Source organism: Gavialis gangeticus, unplaced genomic scaffold, assembly GCF_001723915.1.
Source record: "Gavialis gangeticus isolate Ggan-Ray unplaced genomic scaffold, GavGan_comp1, whole genome shotgun sequence".
Lineage (NCBI taxonomy): Eukaryota > Metazoa > Chordata > Crocodylia > Gavialidae > Gavialis > Gavialis gangeticus.
The window spans coordinates 68,291,872-68,310,100 of record NW_017729032.1 but is presented as its reverse complement, the minus strand read 5'-3'; the positions used below and the strand labels follow the sequence as shown (position 1 = coordinate 68,310,100).

Genomic DNA, 18,229 nt, shown 5'->3' with positions numbered 1-18,229 from the left:
GTGCAACTGTGTGGATCATGCAATAGATCCCATCATGCCTTTACCTGCATGTATAGAGGGGCCCTTGGAGTCATACATTATACCTACAAGTACCCCATGAGGTGCTTCATGTTTTAAATTAATATAATGAATTCATGAAACTTTAAAGCACTCTCCAGGGAAGGCAGCTGAACTCCCATCTTCAGCAGGCTACTTCTTCAAGCTAGTCTAAAGTTTCACACACTTCCTGCCACTTCCTTAGACTTTTGGGAAAGTTAGCAGTATTGCAAATGGCATATTTTTCAGTAGTCAAGATATATGAATCTGACAGCTTTGAGTAAAATGACAAGAGGAAATGCCATTATGCACCTAGCTTGTTATGGATAAATGGATAATCAAATTTGTCCTCCAGACCTTTGGTTTTATTTGGTACAGTCAGTCACACCATCCTTTTCAATTCTTTGCCATCCTTCCTTCTCCTTAGCTTTTATAATTATACTATGTCTCTTATATTTAATTATACTACCTCTTATGCTCAATTATACTACCTCTCTGGCTGCTTCTCCAGTGTTCCTACCTTGTCCTGCTCCCCTTAGATGGCATTTTCTACCAGGGTTATCTCCTTGATGACTCCTCTCTCTGTGACCTCATCAGTTCTAATAGCCTCTGTTTTACACAGGAATGTTAAGGCTATTTGGCCAGTCTATTCAGTCTTGCATCTGCCAGTGTCGCAATCACCATTTGAATGTCCCTTACCTCAACACAGCAAAACCAAAACTACCCCAGATTGCTTACATCTTCCTACTTCATAAGCCCCATGTCCACTTACACATCAGTCTCAAGGTCCTTATCCTCACTTAGTTAGCTACTTAGCTCTCTGCATTCTATGACCCTTCAATAAATCTTGTTCTTAGTTGGCTGCCAGTCTCTTGCTCGGAATCTGGGCTTGCCAATTCTTGCCTGCCTCACCCAGGTACTTTGGTCTGTAACCCAGGAGGACCTCTATGCCTTCTCCCAGGTAACCTGGAACCCTTTATCCTTTACTCCTTCCAGTATCCTCTCAAAGCTGACATATATCCAATCCTTCAAACAGTACGATGCCTTGTACAATAAGAAATGTTGGCAGGTAATTTAAAAGAAATACTAATACGAAATACTAATAATACTAAAACAAAAGAAATATTAGTACTAACACAGCACTACCAGTGAAGCCAATCCATAAGCATATTCTGCGCATTTCTTTGTTCATTCTGCTCCTCCCTTTGTCTGCTGTCATCCTCCATGGCATCCCCACGGTTCTAAGTTTGGGTCAAATTCTAAAATCTTTAGAGTTTGCATTTATTATGTACAATATTATCCATAAAACGTCATACATGCTTACAGGGATAAGTTTACATGTAATGAATAAAGATACCAGATGCTTATAATATTACAGTTGTATAGGTACCCTTGAATTGTTTCTAATCTTAATGGCTGGTGAGCTACAGGGGTATGAGCAGAGTATTAAGAGATAATGATATCACCCTGCTGGTAGGAATTCTACACATGATACAATATTTATTAATCTCTCTCTGGCAAGAATACTCTTAACCACAAGGGGCAAGATTTGTTTGGCAATATCTTTTTATTGGACAAACTACTGTATTTACTTTATTCCAAGATGATTTTTCCCCCCATTTTAACACAGGGGAATAGCCCTTTGTTTTACAATTGAGTATGAGGTGGTGGTGGCAGGCTGTGATTCCAGCTGCAGCTACTGCCTGTATCCCTACTGTGTCCACACCCTTTGCTTCTCCCTATGGCAACCTCAAGCCCCCGCTTGCCCACCCTGTCTGCCTCCATGCTGCTTCTGCCCCCTCACAGCCTTGGGCCCCTGCCCTCCTCCCCTTTCCTCTTCCCTTGCTGTAGCTTCTGCTTCTACTGCCCCTCCCTACCCTTAACTTTACTCTGTGCCAGCAGGCTCCATGCCTGCTCCAACCTAGGGCATGGAGCATGGCCCCAGCCCAGCCCTGTAGCAGTGTTGCCAGCTCTGCAACACTGCTCAAGGAGCAGGCTGGGGCCATGCACTGTGCCCCAGGGCTGGAGTGGGGACAGAGCCTGCTAGTGCCAAAGCAAAGGTAAGCAGGAGGAGGTTTGTGGGTGGGGGAAGGAGGGGACGGGACCTGAGGATGAAGGAAGGGGGATGGTGGAGTGGGGTGGTGGCCCAAGGCTGCCGGGAGGCAGAGGTTTTGGGGGGAATAAAGCTGGGGGGGATGCTTTTTCCCCCAGCCATATTTTTCCCCGTGCTGCAGTTATGATAAAGACAAATTTTAAGACTATATCCTCCAATAATCAAACTCTGTACATGGAAAATTATAACATACTTATACATTTTCCATGGATAGAATCTAATTATCAGGGGATTGTCTTGTATTCAGGTAAATACAGTGTATATAATCAAGAGAGCTGTTAAATGAGCTTTTGGGCACAAAGTTCCCATCTTCAGGTCTGGGAAACCACAAGGGGTGATACATTCAGAAGTATAAGTATTAGACATTGTGTGATTTCTATGGAAGGCAATGGGAGTTACAGAACTAAAACAACATGGCTGCTTAAAAATGTTGGTCAATATTCCTAGAAGCTTTAGCACAACTTTTGGGTGTATGTTTGCCACATACACATACTCTAGCCCCTCTGTCTTTTCTCAGCATGAAGTAAAACAAGCAATTGAGTTACTGAATAGACTATCTGAACTACTAGATCAAATAATTTACATTTTATGGAGCTATTCTATTCCTATGTTTGATGGATATGTTTCATATTTTATTTTTAGAAGGCAACAGATAGTGAAGAGGACGATGATCTCATAGGTCCGATGCCTGCCAAAGGACCAGTGGAATCTGATGTCACTAGAGAGTTTGAATACAGAGCTCAAAGAATGAAAGAAAAGCTTACTTGTACAGATGATGTAAGTTTTATAAATAATTTTGCTGACTGTGCTATTTTCCTGGTCTGTTAGCAGTTCTTTGAATCTTCTCCAGTTGTACTTTTCTTGTGGCTTTTAAGAAGAGATGGTAACCAGAAAGATTCATAATTTCTACAGGATGGTGGGGTTGGTTCCAATATTTTTTTTTTCTTGTTTTTTACTTTAAAGGATGGGTCCAAGCAAGTTACAAGGGAATCTTGGATGACAGAGCTTCCACCAGAATTGAAAAAATTTGGATTGGGTCCAAGAACTTTCAAGAGAAGAGCTGATGACAAATCAGGAGATAGATCAATTTGGACAGATACTCCAGCTGACAGAGAGAGGAAAGCCAAAGTGAGTATTTAATCATTTGTATAGACATGCAGATGATATATGTTGTTAGTACTTGAGAAGACTGAGAAAATAAACTGAAGATTGCTTCAGCCATTCAGGAAAGCCTAAAGGAAGTTTTCTCATTACTTACCTCACACACGCAGTTCACACACACAGACCTGAAGGTTAGAGAATAACCATTTTAAGTAAAAATTCTTTCTTGTTCTCACCAACAAGTGAAATCAATTCTGTACCAGTTTAATGAACATCAAATTAGATTGAGGCTTGTGTGCTTTTTTTAAATCAAGCAGGACAAAAATGCCTGATAGGCAGAGATACAAAAGCTTCATCTTGGCTTGCTCCTTTTACATTTAAATATAGACTTATTTGTTGCTTGAAGTGTACTGCTTACTAATACTTGTAATCTGCTTCCATTCATCAGGAAATGCATGAGGCAAAGAAGTCAGCCAGTAAGGGTGATGAAGAAATTGTATTTTCGAGGAGGGACAAGAGACTGGCTGAGCAAGTATCTTCATATAATGTGAGTGTAAAAGCAAATTGCTTTTCCCATGTTTCCTTTAATTCGTCACTCTTTCTGTTTCTCATCTCAGCACTGTTGGTTTCCATGGTGATACCATGATATTCTTCTCTTTTAAGGCCCCAACTGGCTGGCATTTAAGGCAGTCAGCAAGAATAGTATTGGGTCTTAAACTGCTGCTGGAGAGAGAGAGAGAGAGAGAGAGAGACGGTGAAAGTGTGAGAATTTTCCTTTTGTATTTTAGTCCTAAGTCAGAACTTCTGTCATTGCGAATAGACAGCTTCAGTTCAAACCATGACATTCTTCACCAAATTACAGGAATGTCTAGAAAAAATGGCGGGGGGGGGGGGAACCATTACATGGGTTTAATTATAAGGTAAAAATATAAACAAGCAGAAAGGATACTCAGTGTGCTAAATAAATCAGTACTATATCTACTTTTCTGGTAACATTTTCTGGTAAAATATTCTATTACTTCAGAAGCATTTGCAGTTTTCTTAATCAAAGACTGGTCATTACAAAGCTGACCTCTGTATCAGCTTCACAGTTGTATGCTGCCCTTGGCCACCCACCCTGGTTTCAACATGTAGAGTTTTATTTGCCTTTAAGGCTTCTGTTTTCTATTCTCCTCTGAATACTGGCCTGAAATGTTGCAAAAGACAGTAAAATATCCTAAGAGAAAAGAATTGATTTGGGAAACACCACTTGGCTTAGATGACAAGATTTTAATTTTATCTGGCACTTCAAAAAATGTATTTGCAGTTCATTAGATGATATCTGTTTTGATTTGCAGAGTTTAAAATACAGAGCTGTTAACTTCCAGTTTTCTGTATTTCTTACTTTTAGTTCAGCTATGGATTTAGAATTGCTTTTATATATAAAATTGCATTTCATGTTCTTTCCATACTATGCGCACATTTACTCTTTTTAAAGTTAGCTGACGTCTCTTAGAACATACTGAAGAACATTTTGCTTGGAGAACAATTCTTATGTTGTTTTTCTATCCTTTTTTCCCCTTTGATTTCCACCAAGAACATTGTCATACATATTGTCATTCATAGTTTCATAGTTTCTAGGGTTGGAAGGGACCCGAGCAGATCATCGAGTCTGACCCCCTGCCATGGCAGGGAAGAGTACTGGGGTCAAACGACCCCAGCAAGGTGTACATCCAGCCTCCTCTTAAAGACCCCCAGGGTAGGAGCCAGCACCACTTCTCTTGGAAGTTGGTTCAAGATCCTAGCCGCCCTGACCGTGAAGTAGCGCCTCCTGATATCTAGCCTAAATCTACCCTCTGCCAGCTTGTGACCGTTATTCCTGGTCACTCCTGGTAGTGCATGGGGGAACAGGGACTTCCCCAGTGCCTGCTGGTCCCCTCTGACTAGTTTGTAACAGGCCACTAGATCTCCCCTCAGCCTTCTCTTCTGGAGGCTGAACAGGTTGAGGTCCCGTAGCCTCTCCTTGTAGGGCCTGCCCTGCTGCCCCCTGATAATGCGAGTGGCCCTCCTCTGGATCCTCTCCATGTTGTCCACATCCCTCTTGAAGTGCAGCACCCAGAACTGGACACAGTACTCCAGCTGTGGCCTGACCAGTGCTGCGTAAAGGGGGAGGATCACCTCCTTGGACCTGCTTGAGATGCATCTGTGGATGCTTGGCAAAGTACGGTTGGCCTTCCTGACTGCATCCCCACACTGCCGGCCCATGTTCATCTTGGAATCACTGATGACTCCAAGATCCTTTTCTGCCTCTGCACTGACGAGAAGGGAGTTCCCCAACCTGTAAGTATGGTGCCGGTTGTTCCTCCCCAGGTGCATCGCTTTGCACTTGTTGGTATTGAATCCCATCCTATTCTCATCCGCCCACCCCTGTAACCTGTAACAAAGAAAATTGTTTCTTAATGTCTGTGGTGATAGTACCACATTTATCTTCTATTGTAACTCTCTTGAAATTGGGGGAGTTAAATCTGGAATGAATCTGGCCTATGCTTTGATGATTGCCACAACAACCATTTCTGATGGCACAAGTAGAAGATTGTGACTGCAGGTGGGAAATAAGTATCAATGAGGAAAAATGAACTTTTAAAGAAATATCCTGTTTTCCTATTGATAGTCTTAGAAAAACACAAAAGAGATATATGCAGATGTGTTTACAAATAGAGGACCAGTTTGTGCCTGGCCTCTACACTATTTTGCCAGGAGCTGGGAGTGCAAGGAACTGGGCCACCACAGAGACATGTACACATTTTGCCTTTGTAAAGGGGAATGCAGCATACCTAGTTTGGGATCAGACCTACTCTTGTTAAAGCCAGTAGAAATTTTGCAAATGGTTTCTGTGACAATGGAATTGGGGTCTTTAACAAACACTACATAATTCCCTGGTTCAACAATGTTTCAGCATGTTCTTAACTTTGTGCAAGTAAACAGACATGTCAACTTCAGCAGACTAATGACACACTTAGTTGAGCTCATGTTTATGCATTTCTAGAATTGGGACTGAACTTCTTTGTACTTGTTTTTACAAAGCTCTTTTTTTGCATGACTATTTGGTTATCTCCTTACAATGACACCTAGATATTTAATCTAAAAACTGATTTTAAAACTCATTGGTAAATACAGCTAGATTTAAACTCCTTTCTCATCAGAATTACTCTACACAGGTGCAGATGAGCCTGCACGTGCCTCTTGCCGCATCTCAAAGCAGTTTGAGACATGGCAAGATTTATTCTGGGACCAAAAAAATGTTCCCCATGCCGCATATTTTCAGTGTGGGCTCAAAATTTGATATCTGGATATCCAGGTATCAGACGCGCCCCCCCCCCCAAAAAAGTGGGCCATATATAGAGTGGTCTTTTGTTTTAATTGTGGAAGAACATGCATTTTGGGGTATTTTAAAGAGTGACTTCAGGATTTTCTTATCAGAGATTTTTGCAGTTTTTAAATGGGGAACACCAGAGTTTCTGCTAGTGAGACAAGTGGCAGGACCCAGGCAGAGGAGCCTTCTCAGAGCTGGCACCCAGGACCCAGCAGGAGGTGGCTGACCTCAGGTGGCCAGGAGGGCATGCTTTGATTCAAAGCAGGCCATCACGCTGAGAACATCTGGGCGATAGCTATCCAGATGGCAGGGCGCCAGCACTCATGGCAGTAGTGCAACACAAAGGCCAACTGTGCAGCCACAATCCACTGCGGCCATGCAGTCCCCATCCAGGTCTGGCAGGCATGCATCCTTGGGGCCACGTGCTATCGCAGGTGGCAGCAGGTCATAGCCAGGCAACAACTGCCACTGCCAGACTGCTGCAGTAGTTAGAGGATGCAGGGAACTCTCAGCCAGCACAGGTGCTGGTCCCAGGCTCTAGCTCCCCCTGGCTGCAGATCCAGGAGGAGCTGGGCAGGGTTATTTTGCCCCAAGTGGCACAACTTGCCCCACACTGAAGTGCATGTCCGAGCACGTGCACTGAGGCAAATGTCCCCGGCTCAAATTTGTGCCGCTTTTATTAGAGCTGCTGCAAACGCACATGCCTGCCTGTGTGGACATGCCCCACTTGTCTATGCTGAATTTCATTTTTTTTTTTTGTGTATTCCAGTTACTTAAATTTTTGTCCTTTGGAAATCCCTCACAACCATTGTAACTCTTGGCTATTGTAATCCTTATGTACACTATATTTCACCAACATTCTTCAGTATTCACTCTTTCGTGTTGCTCCCTGTTCTTTTCCAGGACTCAAAGAGACCAGAATCTCTCATGGATATGCATCACAAAAAATTAAAGAGCAAAGCCACAGAAGATAAGAACAAGCCTCAGGAGAGAAGGCCGTTTGATCGAGATCAGGACCTCCAAGTCAATAGATTTGATGAAGCTCAGAAGAAGGCTCTTATCAAGAAATCCAGGGAGTTAAACACCAAATTTGAACATAGCAAAAGTAATATGTTTCTATAATGCAAAAGACATGAAGTTGAGGTGAAGCTTATTAAACATTAAGTATTTCTTCAGTATCTTAAGTACCTTTTCTGTAAATATCTTTTTCTATTTGTATGCAAAATAAATATCTTAATGCTTACAAAGAATATGGATCTGAGAGCTGCTTTTCCCTACCTGTAAATACTTCATGTAGGAAAGACATTTAAGCCAAAATAAATAGATAAAGAGGAGTTTGTATGTATTACATAGCTGCTGTTAATTAAGTTCTATTTTTTTAAATGTGCTAGGCCACTTCAGAATATCAATGGTGTAGTTGAAAGTAGCTCTGTGTGTGTGTGTGTGTGTGTGTGTGTGTGTGTGTGTAAGAGGCAACACAACTGACTTCACAATTGTGTTGATTTTTTTTTCTGCTCTCTCCTGGTGCTCTCTAAGACCTGCTCATGGGTCCTAAGTCAAAGCCCATGGAAGTCCATAGAAATGTTCCTGTTGATTTCAGGAGACTGAATCCTGAATTGGGAGCCTACCAGAGCTCCTGCTGGGAAGTATTAACTATATGGCAGCTTTCACCGTATAACAAGGTAGTGCTTTTCTTAAAATGAAGTCCATGTGTGTACATGTGTTTATGTATATATATAATTCTTTAAATATTGTATGTAATACATTTTAAAGATTTTTGTATTTTTTTTATTGGTTTCAAAGCAATGTTCAAGGTAGGATCTGACATGTGATTCTGATAGCTTTCTTTGGGATTACACAAGTGTAAAACAAGGCCTAATTTGGTCTGTCAATCTTTTTTGTTAATAGTGATGTGTGAAAACCCAATTCAGCTCTGAACCTGGGTTGAACTTGCAGGACTTCTCAGTCAGAAAATTCATATTTATTTATAACTGAAGAAATGTGATTTGGCAATCAAAACATAATAAGCAAGAAGCATAATGATGCCATTGCAGTTGTCTTTTAGAACAGAATCATACTTTTTCAGAAGAAAGAATCTTGCAGTTAAATCTAAAAATCCAGCCCAGCACATTCATATTTTCAAAGATGTTCTGTTACTGTTTATTACTCTTTATGGTATAAAAGTGGAATCAGAAATGCAAACCTGTACCATCAATATTAACTCCTTTTTATTGTATTTTAAAATAGAATATATGAACTTAAATATTGTCCTTTTAAGGAAGCACTGAAAGGAACAAAGGGTATCTCTGTCTATGTACACAGTTTGCTATAATAGATTTTAATGACTCCTTTAGAGGTAATGTGCATCCTCATATCGTATGTTAACTATAGTGTCCCGGGACCTGCGGAAGCCAGGAAAACTCACCAGGAGGGCAGGACACCGCGCGGAAGGGAGAGCCCGCGCGGTTCGTCAGCCGCGTCTATGTACAGCTGCAGCCCGAAGCTGCCGGTGACGTAAGACGCCGGCCGGGAGATTTAAAAATGGCAGCTGCCACTCCGGAGGGGGTGGAGAGAGAGAGGAAGAAGCGGCGGGCAAGGTGGTCCCTGTCGCCAGCCCGGCTGGGCAGGAGCTGCAGAGCCGAGGAGCGGGAGCATCCAGTGGCCGGGAGAGGAGGTGGGATAGCTAGATCCCCAGTGGAGCAAGCCTGCAGCGCCAGAGCAGGGAAACAACAGGGGATCAAGAGCACCCAGGAAGATCCCAAGCGGCAGAAAGTAAGTGCTGTGGTGAGGGGCGCGGGAAGTGCCGAAGAGGAGGGTGAGGCCGAAGACGCAGCAGCCTGGAGCGAGAGTTCGGGGCGGGATCACCGCCAAGAATAGAGAGCATCGGGGTGAGGGAGGAGTCTGGACACTGCGCTAAGTCAGTGCAGGGAGGTGAAGACCCTAGGTGGCGTGAGGCCGGGGTGTAGGGATGGCTGGAGCCCCGTGTGTAACCGACGAGGCCAACCCAGGACACCGAGGGACCGATGAGCTGGCCCCGCCCACTGGGATAACAGCAAAGTCGTGGCAGGAGAGAAGCAGGGTTGGCACAGCGGGGAAGACAACCCAACTGCAGCAACACCAACGCTTGGTGCAGAGGGGGTCACCCGAACGGGGAGCCACACTACGAGGAGGGTTCGACGAAGGCCCACCGGGGACATATAGTATGGCTCATGCCATTGTTCAAAAAGAGCTTCAGTGATGTGCTAGATCCAGGTTTATTTACTTTAACATATCAACCCAACACACCATATGCTGCCATATTTTTAGTCATTAGTATATTGAATTAATTCATAGACCTTGAGCATGTATCTAAAATACGCTGGAAAGTCTTTATTTTTTAATGCAAAAAGTTAATGTTTATGTGCACACTCTTTGACTATTTTTAAAATGAAATTGTTTTGGAAACAATTATAGAGAAACAATTTGGTCTTCTCTGCAAAAATGTCTTTTAGCATCAGTTGGTTTTGAATTAAGGCTTTTAAGATTTTTGATGAGAGTTTGAACAAAAGCTTTGTGTCAGTGGTGCTCAGTTTTTCTCACAGCACAGTACCTTTTTAGTAAGGATATAGTCTTTTGAACTTCTCAGTTTCCTTTCATGCCTGGAAGCATCACCTCTTCTAATGTTAGGGAATAGAAAACATTCTTACAGCAGCTACTAAATTGCTCATTTCAAAATGTAACATTAGGGAAGTAATATATTCTTAACTTTTAGTGTGTTGTAGAGCCAAAAGCCAAGAGAAAAATGTAGTGTCACGTGAACAGAGTTCTCTGTGGCCCACAGAAAATGCTCCTTGGGGTGCAGTTAGGAAATGGAGACTTCAGTATCTAATGTCATGTTACACCTGAGGGATGAATTTTGTTGAAATTGAGTAGTTCCCAGTCACGGGACAATAGGACTGCTGGCATGAATGAGGCCCTTAGCCATGAAGTGTCACTTAGTGCTGAAGTCAGTCTCTCGCTGAGGTCAATGGATACATTGTGATTGACTTGTTGTGGGAGTTGCATTTGAATTTGAGTCTTAAGTTAGAAAAGTGGAGGGTGGTTATGAAAAGTGATGGACCTTGGGCTACAGCAGCACAAATGCAGCATTTCAAGGACTGTGTATTGCTTCAGTCAGTCCTTGATGTGTGGGATACACATTTCTAATTACTGAAGCCTTGATGTAAGTTTGGCAAATCATTTTCTTTGATCTGATTAATCTGTTTTTTTTCTGAAGCCTCTCATTCTGGATTTGATGAAGTACATGATGTAAACTCAAGCAGGGGAAAAAGTGGAAATGTTGAGTTTAAATTAAGCTTTTCATTACTGTGTGTAAATTGAGTGAACTTTTGAGTTGTATTAATACACAAATTAATCTCCTACCAATGCCAGATCATCTTCTAGCACACTCATTAAAATAAACAGTATCTCAGTAAATTACAAGCTCAGTAAGCTTTTGCGTGAAGAGATGAGCTGTCCTCTACAATTTGGGCAAGCTGAAAAGCATTTTTTGTTGAAATGCTACTGGGTGATATTCAGAATTTCATTTTAAAGACCAGCATTTAGTTCATGGGAAAAAAAATCCCTGGAATAATTACTGAGCATCATTTCTGGTAACCAGCTCCTAAAATGTACATAACAGCTTCTAAAATGTATATAACAGATTGGTTTAAGTGAACATGGACAATGCATAATCCTGGGTTTAAAATGCTTATATTTGTGTGATGGAGCTCTAACTAATTTTTTTTATGCATTCATTAAAAACAAATTACAGTGGTATCCTCCTTTTGTGACCTGCGGTGTTTAAGATGTGAATCTGATTTGAATTTGGAAATTCAGACTAGAGTGAAACTAAAAGAAAGAAGTGTGTATACTGTTGCAGGTAAGTTATAAAGTAGGGAAAGATGACAAGAATTTTCAAGATAGATATTGGAATATAATGAGAAAATAAGATAAGTACGGGACCAACATGCAACTGGTGAATCTTCTGTGTTGGACGGAACAGTTAAGGAGGCTAAGGACATTTCAGGGAAACCATTTATGATTTTGTGTGTCTTCACCACAAGGCATTGAGAGATGATGATAAAGGTCCCAAATAACTACCTAAATTGAATACAATAAAAGGTGGTAGATCCCCAAGGAAGGTGGTGTCATCCACTTCCCAGTATAAACACATTGGGGAGCCTTTCTTTGCATGCCAATTACAGATGGGACGTGTGCTAATCAGGTCAGTTTTTCTTGCTGATGCATGCATCTCAGAAATAGTAGGTATTGAAGGAAACACAGTTACCTTTGGCTCTGAGAATGTAAGGATGTATATAAGATTGTCAGTATAGCAGCATCATTTGGGATTTTCTTGTTCAGCAATGCATTTCTGTCCAGAAGAATATATTGTTTTCTTCTCAGTGTAAAAACATTGTTTCAAACCCAATCAGAAGATTCTGGGAATTGCCTTTTAGAATAATTTGGTCTCTGTGGAAATTTTTTGTTTTCATTTAATGTCTTACAAGGTGAGTACTAACGGCATACAAAATGACACTGGCAGTATATTAAGAGTCAAGATGGCAATAAGCTTTAAAACAGTGGTTTTCAAACTATACAGAACTCTTTCATATCATTTTTCTGCCCTGCAACACTTACCCCTGGCTCCATGGGCTGTGAAGCTGCCAGTCCCCTCTATCATTACCCTCAATCTCTGCAGACCCCCTAATGACCTATTGCAAAGCCCCAGGGTTCCACAGAACAGTTTGAAAACCACTGCTTAAAAAAATCAGTTTACCAAACTAAGTTGCACATGAAGTCAACTCTGACCTCTTCTGAATAATTAATGATAGTCCTTAGAACTTGCTCCAAATTTAGAACACACCATTTTTTGACGGTTGTAAGTGCCATTTTAAAGCATCTTGTGGGCTTATGCTGCATTACTTTGGCCAGATATTTAACAGGTTATTTCCTAGAGGCTCATAGCAGCAGCAGATCAAAACTGTTATTCACAGGAGCAATTAACAGTGCTTCTCAATGTAATTTCACTTCCTCAACTATTTGTCGAAAAAAAATCACAAGAATGACTGGGGTGGTGGTGTTTCAGTAACATGGAGAAAGTGGTTGAGTAATAATTCTAGTGCCTCTCACTTGATCTCAGCCTAGTTTAACGAGCATTTATAAATTGTCCTTGTGTGTCTGCCAGTGCAGATGGAATTTTTATCCTAGAGATCACTCAGGCATAAATGTATGGCTCTAAACTATTACATTCCTCCTGAATGCAGTTCAGATCCCCTCTGGTGCTCTCAGCTTCATATATTAGGCGAGTGGAACTGCTAGCTTTGAGAGCATAGAAATTTCAAACTCACATGCCATTTTTTTATAGCTGTATGCCATGGGGCTTCAGGCATTTGCCTGTACAGTGTTCATCTTTTTCATAACAGAAATAAACATTGCACATCTTGCTAACTCTGTTAGCTGTCAACATGAATTGCAAAAGCTCAAATAAAGCCATCCTGTCTTGCTACAGGTGGTGGGTCTGATGCTTCACTTTATTACTGTTATATTTTTCAATCCCATCATAAATCCATTAGTCAGTTTGCACCAGTTTAAAACCAGCACGATAGAGTAGTGAATCAAGTTCTTTTTATATCAGCCTGTGAAGTTGGATCTTAAGGTCTCTTTGGTAGCATAGAAAGCTGTCACTCTCCCAGGAGCAGATGCAGCTGTAATTTCTTTCAAATGAGCAACCAAAGCATAAATATTCAAAAAGCAATTAAAAATAAAAAAAAAAAATAAAAACAGCTTATGGCCCATACTCTCAGCTGCTGAGCTCTGGAGCTCTTCATGCTATAGCTTCATGGAATTGCACCAGCTAAGGTGGCCCTTAATTTCAGGCCTTTGCTATGAGTTCAGAGACAATTTTTATAATCATCTATCTGTGGGTTCTTTTATATTACTGATAAATGGCTGCTAAATAATATGTCTACCCTACAAGGTCAATAGGCAACCATTGTAAAGCCAGCATTCAGTCACCCACACAAGATTAGCAGAAGCCATTAATGATTTTTTGTTAAAGCACTTTAATTATATAAATTAAATTGGATTTTTCTCAATGTTCTCCAAGCTGTCAGATCAAAGTAGGATAGTTTATGCTTCCCGTGACAAGGATGAGCCATGTGCAGCCTGTTGGCTACCTTGCAGGTAGTGCTAGTAGGTAACGCTGGCACTTGAATTGTCACGTAAGAAATGTGCTGCCAAGATCACTTGTCTTGTTTAGCCTCTCTGCTTTTTCTGTGTATTTAGAGTAAAACAGCTAATGTAAAGAAAGACCAGAGACCTCTTCATAAAAGGGGTAGTGTGGGGAAAATGCTCTGCAAGGAAAAAACGTGCATGAGTTTTTGGCTGAACTGGGTGGCCAACTAGTCGTCTTCATTTCTCCTCCTGAGATCAAACTCGTCTCCCCATGTGAGAAGCTTGCTATGAAACGTGGCTGAGGGCCGTGAAGTCTGTTTCATGGTTGTCCCTGAAGTAGCCCAGAAGTGGCAGAGGCCCGATGTGCAGACACTAGGGATTCCCAGGGCTGTAATCAAGGGATTTCAAGACCAAAAACATGTAAGTTCTCCCCTCTTCTTGTCTGTGTAGTCGCATGAAAGACATGAGGAACAACCCAGTTCAAGTGGCCTGCTTTTTACCATTGATTCCAATAGCAGTTTGCCACTGGAATATGGCAAGTAAAACAGATGTTCTGTATCACCTTCCCTTTCTGCCTCGCCGTAGTCTACTTTTGGCTGTGTAGTGGATTTACAGGAGGGGTTGGCAGTCTGCAGCCTATAGGATGGCTCTTCCCCTGAAGGGGTTTTTTCCACCTGCCAAGCACACCATTGTTAGTATATGTTGTACAAGAATGCATTGGCTAGCATAGGGGTAGGCAACAAGTGCCAAAGCATGGCACATGAAGGCATTTTGCTTAGCATGCACGCCTTGGAGCAGACAGCAGGGAAGGGGTCAGTCAGAGCTGCGCTGCCACAACAAGGATCAGACCCCTCGCAGCTCCCCTGCCACCCATCCCTGGTATGCCAACATTTTATAAGTCAAGGTTGCAGGTGTTTTTGGCACTCTGCCCAAAAACATTGCTGACCCCCTAATCTAGCAATTGCTGCTTCCAGCCTGCCTTTATAGTTTCATAGTTTCTAGGGTCGGAAGGGACCTGAGCAGATCATCTAGTCTGACCCCCTGCCATGGCAGGAAGAGCACTAGGGTCAAACGACCCCAGTAAGGTGGTCATCCAACCTCCTCTTAAAAACCCCCAGGGTGGGAGCCTGCACCACCTCACTTGGAAGCTGGTTCCAGACTCTAGCCGCCCTGACCATGAAGTAGCGCCTCCTGATGTCCAACTTAAACCTTCCCTCCGCCAGCTTGTGACCATTGTTCCTGGTCACTCCTTGCGGCGCTCGGGGGAACAGGGACTCCCCCAGCGCCTGCTGATCCCCCCTAACCAGTTTATAACAGGCCACAAGATCCCCCCTCAGCCTTCTCTTTTGAAGGCTGAACAGGTTCAGGTCCCACAACCTTTCCTCATAGGACCTACCCTGCTGTCCCTTAATCATACGAGTGGCCCTCCTCTGGACCCTCTCGATGCTGTCCACATCCCTCTTAAAGCTCTTTAGACAGAGCTATGTTAAACTGGGTCCTTATTAGCAAAATGTAGCTAACTTCTGATATACAGCATTAGTGCACCAGAGGAGATGGTGATAACCAGGCGCCTACAGCCACCCCAGTTGTACACAATTTAGATTAAGCGCTGAGTGGATGGAAGGTGTTTGGCCTTTCACCACTATGCATGGTCTTGGGTTCCCCTCTGTCGTGTCCTCTTGTTGTAACAAGCATTATTAGTGCTGTTGTAGCAAGACAGTGGCAGTTAGTACATTCTCTACAAGAGAGAGAAGGGCATATATTGCCCTAGTATATGATCAAATTTGAATTTACCATCATTGGATTTAGTTGTTAAAGGGCCAGAAACTCATGTATGCCACTCTTGATACTGAAAGGGCCTGAGTTTTTGCCACTTAATTTTTCCCTCAGTGCAGCTGTTTTGTACCAGTCCTTATGAGGCAACTGTGGATTGTCTTTCCTTTGTGGGATGCCTGGGTGGTGTGAAATTTATGCCCATTTTCTTTCCTGTGCTGGGGCCATTTCCAGGGCAGGACTGCTTTTGGCTGCCCATGTAGCCTTCAGAGTAAGTCCAAGAGTACTGCCATGTGATAAACCTTGTCTACTTCAGCTCATTCTGTGCATGCCCACCCATACAAATTAGGCAGCATAGACCATGCAGAAGCATGTCTGAGTGGCCCCGAGTGCATGCTCCCTGCTCTTCACATCTGGAGAGCTTGAATGCAGTGCTGGGATGTGTGGTCAGGGCTGCTCTAAGCCTCTCAGACATGCTCTGGAGCAATCCACGCTGCGGGCTTGGGTGAAAGCAAAGTAGGTCTAATCTCTGTGATGCTATTGGGCTTGCTTCAGAGGACATACAGACCTGGGCTTAGTGACCATGGCTCAGCAGAATGAGCCCTGGAGGCCTAAAGCCATTGCAAACTACCAGCAGCTATTTTTTAGTGTTTTAGGAAAAAGAAAATGAGCAGAAGACCCAGCAGCTTATTCATTCAGCCTGATGTGTACAAAACAATGTCAGCCTGGAGGAAACTGTTTTGTAACCAGCAAGGATTCTTTCTAGTTTCCAAGGTAACTTGCATCTCCTGTGCTCCAGGTGAGACTAAGGCTTTAAAAGCACATATATCGGATACAAATAATTTGACTGAAACAGAAGCTGAGAGTAAGATTTAACAATACAAATGATCTGTTTTAGGATTCTGTGCTGACACCCACCAGCTCCGTGTCTGAAAGCCTATAAGGTTTTTAGGCTGGAATAACAAAGACCCTATTGGCTTCATAAAGGTTGTTGTACTTCCCTATGGTATCCTTTTCTAACCTAGGTGATTAGTTAATTTTTCAGGGGCTAGGAGGTTGTTTCCATTCAGAGGAGAAGCTGAAGATGGCTATTTCTTTAGTGAATTCCTATTTATTTAAGAATGTACATGCAGTCCTATGTACCAGAACAAAGAGAGAATTTAACAGGAGAGACCCTTTGCTTATAGTTCCAAGCCAATTTCAGCCAGCACTTTATCCAAAAAAAATTCCCCTTCTCCTTACCTCTTTACTTAGGATCATGGTGCCAGGGCTTCTCTGGCTGTATCTATGCTTCTCTGCATCTTTTTTTCTTTCCTTCTGTGATTTTACTTTTTTCTCTTTTATAGAGACACAGAAAAACTTCCACCAATCAATGCCTCAGCCCCTACGTTTACTGCCTCTCTTGCCAGGGAAACACCTCAGCCACATGACTCAAGCCTTGCCCCGAAGCCAATACTGTGGGTGGTGGCTCATATTATTTCAGCCATCTGGTTCCAGAAAGGAGCTTGATTCCTTCTTCCATTTATGCTGAACAGGTTGCTGGTTATGTCTAATAGCTTCAATCACCTCTAACACCTCTGTATAGGAAATTCTGTTTTGTAAGTACAACTTAAATGGGGTAAAGTGGGAGAGCAAGAAACGCTTTAAATACTACATGGCCTGACCACCACATAAGCTTGTATATCTATTGTGCAAAGTTGCGTGCACCAAAAAGTATACAGAGGTGGTAAACCTGCACACAGCTTCACATGCTTTCTCAGTATGCTGCTAAAATGAAAAAACACCAACCTGTAAATCTAGTGCCATAGAGGACTCTTCTACATTCTCGCTGGATTTAGTAGGAGTTTTTGTAAAACCATAACTTTCAATGAAAATTTGTGAGAGGAAGTGGCATTCTGGTTAGGACCCAGCAAGCCATAGCGGTGAAACAGCAGATTGCCTAGATGGGAATAAAATACAGCTAAATATAAGGCAGGGAAGTGGGAAGGGGGCCCTGACAACAGTTGGCAGGGAGGGGGAGGTGGCAGGGAGGGATGGAGGCTGTGTGGGCCTGGGCGGGTGTGGGGCAGGGGGAGGCAAAGTGCGGGGGGTCATGGTGGTGACTGTTGTTAGGGCCAGGCAACAGGGAAGGAAGGGGGGGCATCATGGTGTTGGTGCCCCCCCCCCCACTGCCTGGCCCCAAAAACAGGTGGCAGAGAGGAAGGGAGGGGAGGGGAGGGGGGAAGCCATGCTGCAAGGCGGAGGTGGGCAGGGAGAGGGAGCCCCCTGCACTGAAGACTGAAGGAGGCGGCTCAGGGAGTCTTTACATGGCTGGCCTGAAAGGGTGAGTGGAAGGTGAAGGGGAGCCATGTAAACACTCCCTGAAATGCATCGTTCTTGATGGGCAATTAGCTAGAGAGAGAGAGAGAGAGAGAGAGTGTGTGTGTGTGTGTGTGTGTGTGTGTGTGTGTGTTTTAATATTATAAAAGCCTGTCTGTCCATAACACTTTATTTGAACTCTGTTTGGCTGACAGACAGGCAATCAGAGTGCAAAGAAGTGTTGGGACAGGTGGCAGTGCACCGTGTGCCCATGATGGTGGGGACACAGGATGGAGCTGGCCTTGCCCCTCCCCCCCGCTCTCTGGAGGCAATGGCAATGGAGTGAATGGAATGGGGCGGGG

The 18,229-nt window shown here is 43.0% G+C and overlaps 1 protein-coding gene and 1 long non-coding RNA gene across 2 annotated transcripts in view; one reads left to right on the top strand and one right to left on the bottom strand.

Moving 5' to 3' along the window:
• Nucleotides 1-7,852, top strand: part of GPALPP1 (GPALPP motifs containing 1) — a 33,835-nt gene extending 25,983 nt beyond the window's left edge. Inside the window, exons 5-8 of the mRNA XM_019524686.1 lie at nt 2,795-2,926; nt 3,113-3,277; nt 3,699-3,797; nt 7,506-7,852. Coding sequence (XP_019380231.1) covers nt 2,795-2,926; nt 3,113-3,277; nt 3,699-3,797; nt 7,506-7,724 — 615 coding nt within the window. The 3' untranslated portion in view covers nt 7,725-7,852. The remainder of the gene's footprint in view (nt 1-2,794; nt 2,927-3,112; nt 3,278-3,698; nt 3,798-7,505) is intronic.
• Nucleotides 7,853-8,375: 523 nt separating this feature from the next.
• LOC109302822 lies at nt 8,376-10,668 on the bottom strand. Its single transcript, XR_002098943.1, has 2 exons — nt 9,798-10,668; nt 8,376-8,987 (listed from the first exon to the last, which is right to left on the bottom strand). It is a non-coding gene; the product is annotated as an uncharacterized LOC109302822 (long non-coding RNA).
• Nucleotides 10,669-18,229: the final 7,561 nt, after the last annotated feature.